General features: G+C 31.1%; 2 protein-coding genes across 2 annotated transcripts; both read left to right on the forward strand.

The window, feature by feature from the left end:
- Positions 1–2304: 2304 nt before the first annotated feature.
- LOC126885023 (uncharacterized) lies at positions 2305–8818 on the forward strand. Its single transcript, XM_050651443.1, has 7 exons — positions 2305–3129; positions 5027–5098; positions 5157–5225; positions 5375–5476; positions 5535–5876; positions 5927–6591; positions 7746–8818. Exons 1-6 carry the CDS (start codon positions 3051–3053, stop codon positions 6187–6189), a joined length of 927 nt encoding a protein of 308 aa, XP_050507400.1. The 5' UTR covers positions 2305–3050; the 3' UTR covers positions 6190–6591; positions 7746–8818.
- Positions 6424–8774, forward strand: LOC126885358 (uncharacterized). The gene is made up of 2 exons (XM_050651915.1): positions 6424–6591; positions 7746–8774. Exons 1-2 carry the CDS (start codon positions 6424–6426, stop codon positions 8772–8774), a joined length of 1197 nt encoding a protein of 398 aa, XP_050507872.1.
- Positions 8819–9205: the final 387 nt, after the last annotated feature.

Here is a 9205-nt window from a genome sequence, read left to right on the forward strand (position 1 = left end):
TTGGGTTTTCGGTAACCTTAACCGACAGCAAATAACTCTTGTTTTCCACGCTGTACAGGTGAACATGGCAGCATTGCACGCGGAACACCTGCTATAACACCTTGATATGTTGAGCAGTTAAGAGTGTATTGCAATTTTTCGCTTATATTTTATAGTCAGAGGACACAGTCCCCAAAGCAGAACGGACAACTTTCCAATGGTGAACCCAAACGTCACTAATGATAGTCTGGGTGGACCGAAACAGCTGTCTAGTGTTTCACACTTGGTGAGTTGTGTTGTTCTGCAACCATTTGGATCAATAGTGTAATTCAACACCGGGAGAGGCATTAGCCATCGGAGTAGTTGTTGCTATTGATCCAAAAAGTTAAGCTATGTTCAATTATATTTAGATCGAGACTCAGGGGTGGCCAATCCATGGTTTGAATCCCGTGCTGCTGAAGGAAGTTCTTGGGTTTGATTTCCTTTTACGACCCTGTCCAATGCGTCTTTTATATCGACCGGTTTCTACATATCGATTCCAAGCATGATGGATGACGGAAGAACTGACGATAAAATTCCTTGCCACCTGTCGAATACTGGTACCATTTTCATTAATAACAACAAGAACGATTTCTTGCTTATTTGTATATCATTCTGTCATCTCTCATTTTGAAAAACTGGTGTGAAACTTAACAATTTATGATGAAATGTAAAATTTCTAGAATAAAACAACTGAAAACTTTTGTTTTCTGTACTTCCACAAAATTTATTTAGTAATTGTCACTACAGCTGTTTCGGCAACTTGCCTTTCTTAAGTGATGGTTAACCTACTGTGCGTTCAGGTTATATAGTTTCACTGAACAGGTTGAGGAGGGGGGGAGTTGTTAGTCTCAAGTTCGTCATTCAGAATTGGTGTCTTTTAATTTTCATAGATTCTAATAAAGATAGCTTAAGGCTTTTATTTTGGACGTGAAGAATTTGAAATTGGTCGTTAAAAGAATGATTATGATCTAGAAGGTGAAGTGCATATGTGGATTCTGTTTTCCTATTATTGAAAGGCCTTTTATGTTCTGTTATACGTTTGTTGAAGGCCCTACCGGTTTGACCGATGTAAGCTTTTGGACAGTCTCCACAGGTGAGTTTATAAACCCCAGTGTGTAAGTGCATGTTTTTCGTTTGGCTCTTGTTGTTCTTAATATATTTAAATGCTGGTGTTATTCTTTTCTTTTGATCTGTCTGGCTATTTTAGTTAATATATTACCTGTATATGACGTGATCGAGCAATATATTGTATTGGGCTTTTTCTCTTGTGGTGGGAAGATTGATTTAAGGGCTTTCTTGAGTAGTTTTTGCTGTAACATTTTGTTTATTATGTGTTCGTTGTATCCAATATTTATTGCTATAAGTTTAATGATATTCAATTCTACTTCGAAGTTATTATTTGACATTGGGATTTCTGTCAATCTGTGGAACATACTATAGTAGGCTGCTAATTTATGTTGTGCAGGATGGGATGAACTACTGTGTATGGTTGTGTCAGTATGTATAGGTTTATGAAATACAGAGAACTCGTGTTTGTTTTCAATTCTTATAATTTTTAAGTCTAGAAAATTTATTGACTGGTTTTGTTTTATTTCTCTTGTAAATTTAATATTACTATGGATTGAATTAACGTATGATAAGATTTGGCCAAATTCATGAAACATAAAATAATGCAATGTCAAAACCTGTAGCATGTTATTAATTATTCATACTTTATAGTACATTCTTAACTTTTGTTAAAGGTATTTCATACCGAAATTAAGAAGTATTCATGGTTTAGCCTATTTCTCCTTCGTGGCTATGAGTAATTGCATTAAATCAGAGTTGTGCAGCTGATTTGTAAAATGGGATTATTTCGTAAACTGTTAAGTTTTGAAGTTATTAACAATTATACCTTTTTTTGTTAAAATCATGTAACTCTAATATTTTTTTACCCAAATAGTGCTAACTTAAAGAGCAAAAAAGTTAAACGCAAATGTATGCCGCCTATGTGGCGTATGTGGCGTCCTCAATCAGCTACATCAGTCATCAAAGTATGCATCAAATTATAATTCCTCGTACTCAAAAGCCCTCAGTCATAAATTTTAATTCGTAAAAATGTCTACAAACATGAAAGTTGTAGCGAAAAATAAAATTTTAAATTTCAACTTTAACACCCTGTATCTTTCTTAATACATATTTACATTTTAAGCAAACTGGCTTAAATGGGAATATTTTGAAGTCGACTGTTTCTTTTTGTACAATTACTTACGGATCACCCTGTATAAAAATATGAACAAAAATGGAGCAAAAATGATATTTATTTAATACTTAGGTATAATTTATTTCATGAGAAGATAAAAATCGTGATTACCAATTTCGACATGATGTTTTTTAGTTAATAAAAATAGAATTGGATGCAGATTAAGGATTTATTAGATTCTGTAATGAAATATATTTAAAACAGTAAATATTCCAGATGAAAAATAAAGTGATAACGACAGCTTACAAGGTACCTACCTGTAAAAATATAATCCCTTTCTGAATAACATAATACGTCATTTTATAAAAAGGTAACTATGGATATTGTGATTTGTCACGTTTATTTCTTTTGAAAATACACAACAATATTACTGTTTAATCTCCTTGTCTCCCAATAATTTACCAATTTCATTGTTAAGTTATATTATCTTCCTAATTCATTGTTTAGTTTTCGGAAAATATGTAAATGTGCAGAACAGCCAACTCTTTATCTCACTTTTCTTAACATTGCTTTTAGGAAAGATTATTTAAATAAGATTTCAAAAGGTTTTACGACATGAACGTGTATTATTATATTATATTGTATTTTGGTAATCCTAAGATAGGCCCTTAATTTTTGTAAAATCGTAAATCCTCTTTTAGTGGATTTTTCATAACATCATGAAACATCTTTGTCCGATAATTTAGTATAAATACGGTAACTTACTCTTAAAATTTTAAATCAGTTTTAAGTGTAGTACTGAAATATTTCGAGGCCTGTTAATATTTGTGGAAGTGATCTACGTACGATGAATATGAACAAAATTAAACATAAATATAAGTTTCGTTCACGTACAGTGAAATTAGTGAATGAAGCCTTAAGTACAGGTAAGTTACATGTTAGTTATAATAGATCTTAGTCCATATCTTATTGCAAAGCTATCTATTTGGGTATTTTCCATTTTTACTTTTTACTGTGTACCTTTTACTGTCATCCTTATTAACATTACAAATTTCCAATTCATAAAAAATGTGGTCAATGTCTTACACATTTATTCATCTCCTCGTCTTATCATATTTATGTTCTCCTAAATTAAATAAAAATTACAAAAAGTTGTTTGCTTGCTTCTGGAACGTCTGTCATTATTATGTATTACATATATCACTAATCTTTCTCTTATAAAACCCGTTTGGTAATCCCCTAAAAAATTCTCGGTGTAGTGCCATAGTAATTATTACATTTCGTGCTATATTCTTTTTGTAGTATAGGATAAATCACTGACTCTTATAACGGTAAATAAATATTCTTTAAAATTTCACTAAAGTTACTTAATAGAAGTTAAAAACTTAAAAGAAGTTAAAAAAACTATTAAACGGTTTCTACGGGTTTTAATGCTACTGCATCAATTTCAAGGAATAAATCACAAAACAACTTAATTCCAAGGAAACTATTTAAAATTAAGTTAATAGGTTGGTTAAAAAGGTAGTGTATTTAAAAAATCTTAAAAGGAATAACTAAAACGAAAAATACCGTAGTAACTAAACAGACATTTTGATAAAATAACTCCAATAAATTAAACAAAACTCTCAATAAATTTTCTAGATCTAAAACTTACTCGTGAAAATAATGCACTGCTGGTCAAAAAAATCCGGACACCTGAAAAAATGTGGTTTTATTCCCAAAAAACATTATCAATTGTTACATCAATCTTTGGAAGATTAACAATTAATGTTTTCCAGCTTTGAATACTATTCATCCTTTTCTTCCCCTTGTTTTATTTTCTATTTCTAGGGTTGCTAAAATATTTTATTTTTCTGTAGCTGTAAATTAAATATAAAAACTTGACTGTTCCTTAATTATCGTCGCATTCCAAGTCCTAATCTTTTAATATGGCATTTCTTGTTTTTTGTTTGCATCTATCCTAATTAACTTACACAAATTATCGCGTGTTTTCTATTCGACTGTTCTTTCACCATTATTCTCCGTTTTTTTTTTGTATTTCAGTCCTTGTAAATGTTCCTTTCTTTTCCAATTCCCATTCTTCCAAATCCACTGTACACTGTTTACAATTTATTTTATATTTTTACATGAATTCCTAACATTATTTATGTATAATATCTTTCCTCAGTTGTCTGTTTTTCTCATTAATTTTTTTACTTTTTTTACAAGTTAAAGCCAGACTTTTTAACGCATAATTTTGTTTCCTTTTCTATGTTTACCACCTCGTTTATATGTATAATGTTATAAAATTGTTCTCTCTTCTTTAATTTTTCACTACTCATTCGTATCAATGTTTGATATTCCAATCAGTATCAATCAGTCCACATATTTAAAGTTTTGTGTGGTTTTTTAAAATTTGTTTTCATCGGCAAATTTGGTTTTTATAGCTTTTTAATTTCTTCTCTATATTCTCTATTTTTGTTTTATTATTTCTCTTAGTTGTTTAGATACCGATTTTCTTAATAATATCTCACTGGAGAACTCGTTGATTTTTGCTATTCTTAAAAACCTGAGTTACTATTTTTGTTTTTTAATAGTCACTTATTTTTGTCACTATGTGCAACCATCTTAAACTGGTTTCAGAATAAACCCTTATTAGGCGTCGTTTTCGATATATCTTTAACACAATTTTATTTGCAGCGTTGATTATAATTTTATTTTATACTTAATTTTGCGTTATATTATTATGATTAGGCCATCTGCGTAAGCTATACAATGGCAATATACTTTGAACCTTGTCAGTTTTATTTCGATTTTTCTATACCTACTAATGTTCTTTTTTAGAGTGCCATTCTAAGCCTCTCGATCAATCAAGATCATCAAACGGTAGCGAATATACTCCTACCTGTTTCAGTGGTAATACATATTTATTTTTGATTTCAAACACTTTAACTATAACTGTAATATATTTTAGATGATTTGGATGACTCATATGAAATGCACTCTATTTCTATTGAAACAACAGATGACAGTGTGGCAAATAGTAAGTTTCTTTGAATACAAATTTTGGTCAAATTAATAAGCATATTACGTACTCACGCTTGACAAAAAATAGTTATCTTATCTCCATCTTCCTTATTTTACATGTGTCTATGAACTAATCGGTGGCTTAATTTTTAATAATTATTTTAGAACAACAAACAGATTGTGACTTGATGTATGAAAATGATGCTATTTTAGATGACTCTACCCCTAATCCAATATATCAAGAACTTATAGCATCATCTTCTCTCGGTAATTGAAAAGACCAGCTTTCAGTATTTTATAATAATACTTATTATTATCATTACAGATAATATAGAAAAATCAGCGGATGAAACTAATTCCTCACTTATTGACAGTGTATGTTTGAAGAAAAGAAGGATACGAAGAAAACACAATTGTATTTACTGCGACATCCCTGTTTTAAATTTTGCTAGACACCTTGAAAGAATTCATAGTGATGAACTTGAGGTTCAAAAATACTTATCTCTTGACAAAAAGGATCCGAAACGAAAATATTTCATTGATAAAATACGAAAGGAGGGAGACTTCTGCATTGGCAAATCCGTACCTGTGTTTCGTAGAAATGTTTTAAGTAATAGTGATGAATCTTCGACTAATTCAAACATGCTTCCATGTATACACTGTAAAGGTATTTGTCAAATTTTTAGATAAATTGTTATTTTAAATGTTTATTTTTAGGATATTATGCCAAAAAATCGCTTCGGCGCCACATTAGACGGTGCTATTTTAATGAAAAAAAGGCAACAGGAAAAGTACGACATCAGTCCGAAGCCCAAAACCTAATGGCTACTAATTTTGGATCAACCGATCCACTAAGGACTTCGGGTGTTTTAAATTCACTAGCTGCGGATGACATCTCTTTAGTAGCAAAGAAAGACAAACTTATATGCGATGTAGGAAGGAAATATGTAAAAAGTCATAAAGACAGACATCTGATTTAAGTAGCCAAACGACAAATGCGGCGTTTAGCACGTCTTCTAATACAATCCAGGAAAATTGAAAACAATAGCAATTTAACGTTATTTTTCCTCCTACATCCCTCAAAGTTTAAAACAATTGTGTCCGCAACTCGGTCAATTGCGAATTATAATACCGAGAGCAAATGTTTCCAGTCACCATCACTTGCTCTTCAGATGGGTACATTAATTAAAAAAGCAATCAGTTCTGCTTATTCTATGGAGGTTCAAAGGGATGTCGATTCTGCTAATATTAAGAGCTTAGACGTCATGAAAAAATTTATCGATGATCAATGGGCGTTAGAAATATCGACTGAAGCTGGACAGAATATTCAAATCAATCGATTTAATAAACCGACCCTGATTCCCATGGCTGAGGATATTGCTGTAAGTAGACTGTATAACAACTGTCATTCTTTCAAAGCCTACCTGTTGTTTTGCTATATCATTATGAATGTTTTACTGAAAAATTCTTTGGTCAGAATACTGTCATTAGCACACTAATTTAAAAATTGATAAATTCATTGTATATTCAAATTATGAATCGGTTGCACTTGTGAGTCCATTTCAAAAGGTACGTAAAATGAAAGAAATGTTATATAGACTTACTCACAATCGTTTATTTAACTATGGACGACCGGTTTCGACCAATACACTTTACTGGTCATCATCAGGTCTCCGGTACAGTTAATTAAAATGCTAAAAAATCAACAACAAATCAGGACAACAAAAGCTTTATGAGGTCTAATAAGTAAGATGCCAATCTAACCTAAATATGGTTTGAGGGTTATCTAATATACTTATATGCCGGTACAAGCTATGGAAACTATCGTGTAGTAAAAATTTCATTTGTGTTACTTGGTTCAAACTATTGGGTGATAACTGTATTATAGAACGATCAACTTTAGGGTAAGATCTCGAGGAGTAGATATTTGGGATAGTACATTTCCCAAATATCTACTCCTCATGATCCTACCCTTAAGTTGATCGTTCTATAATACAGTTATATACTCTCCAATATCGGAGACCTGATGATGACCAGTAAATTTTAGTGGTCGAAACCGGTCGTCCATAGTAAAATAAACGATTGTGAGTATGTCTAAATATTTCTTTCGTTTTACATATCTTTTTTTAGTGTATTTGTGACATTTTAGTTCATAGAGATTTCGAAATTAAAATGGTCATAACTCGTTAAATGCTCTGTATAGTAATATAGAACCCTATATTTTAAGAACAGGGATTATAAGAGAAATGTACATATGAGAATATATACAGGGTATCCCATTTAAAAAAATGTATTTTTGCTTTACCACGCAGTTATGAACCACCCTGTAGAATTGGGCATATTTTCAAAGCAAGGAGCATATCATTGCCTACAATTTTTCTTAAAAACTTTTTTTGGATATCTTGTACTCTAACGGAGTGATCGACCAATCTCACACTAAAAACTCACCCTGTAGATAATGCACCTAGAATACTAATAACAGTTTATGTACGAATATAAATTACTAATACTAATATCCATTTCATATTTTTTTCAGAAAATGAAGACTTATCTGGATGAGCTTATAACATCTTCAATAACTCACCTGGATGAAAATGTGAATAACACACAAGCGTACAAATGTCTACTCGAAGGTACATATTGCAGCTTACTACTTTTTAATAAGAGACGAGTAGGGGAGCTGCAGAGATTACCTTTAGATATTTATTTAAAACATCATGATTCTCAATCTTCTAAAGGGTTTGAGAAAGTCCTAACAGAAACCGAGAAAATTTTAGTTCACTCTTTAAAACGCATAGTAATAAGAGGTAAGAGAGGTAGAGGCGTACCTGTTCTGTTTGACAAATTGACCAAAAGTGGAGTTGACACTTTAATTAAATATAGGAATAATTTTTTTACCTCTTACAACGAATACCTATTTGGCATACCGAATACTATTAACTGCATCAGTGGATATCATGTTCTCAGAAAGCATGCTTCTAAGGTGTTGAATGATGCAAACAAAATCACTACCCTCACGTCAACTCGCCTCAGAAAACACTTAGCAACAATAATACAAATTTTAAAAATGGAAAAGGGTGAACTAGAACAACTAGCAAAATTTATGGGGCATACCTCAAAAACTCATGATGAGTGGTATCGTCTCCCGTCAGACATTTACCAAACCGCAAAAGTTTCCAAAATATTATTGCTCGCTCAAAACACTAATATTGACCAATATAAAAATCGAAATTTAAATGAGATTGAAGTCGTTAACGAGATATTGGAAGACGCAGAAGAAGCTGATAGTGACGAAGAAAATACTAATCAACCTATTCTTCAACAAAATGAAGTAAACATCCCGTCACAAAATAGAATAAAGGAGAAAGGTAAACGTATTTTAGTTCCATGGACAAAAGAGGAAAAAGAACTTACGCAAAAATTCTTTGCACGTCATATTAAGAAGAAAATTCCGCCAAAAAAAATGGAAGTTTTAAATTTGGTAGAAAAGTATCCAAATGTTTTTAAAAACAGGAAATGGGACACAATAAAAGTATTTGTACAAAATAAATATAAATCACAATAATTCATTCAAGTGATTACGATTTTCAATAAAATATTCTATTACAATCCTATAGTTTTAATGTATCCTTCATTACTTTCTTATTGAATTAAACCTAATTTTATTAACGTTTTAAAACGTCGTCATATTAATATTTTCTCTTGGATTTTGTAAATCCAATGAAATGTTGTAGATAGAATTTGAGGTTGGACAAACATTCATTTTTTCTTAGCTGTTCTAGTTTTAAAATAAAGTTTCTAACTAGTCTATGTTTCTAATGGTAATAGTGGGTTTTGTACAATTGCTAACGTATAGACTTTACCTATTTTACGTTTTTATCGAGGCTATTTTTTTTTAAATAAACCCGGTGTGGTCAATGTTGATTATTTCCATACGACATGTGAGTCCTAAAGTAACGGATAAATTCAATATTTTTGTAACTAAAAATATTTTGA

This window comes from Diabrotica virgifera, chromosome 5 (assembly GCF_917563875.1).
Source record: "Diabrotica virgifera virgifera chromosome 5, PGI_DIABVI_V3a".
Classification (NCBI taxonomy): Eukaryota; Metazoa; Arthropoda; class Insecta; order Coleoptera; family Chrysomelidae; genus Diabrotica; species Diabrotica virgifera.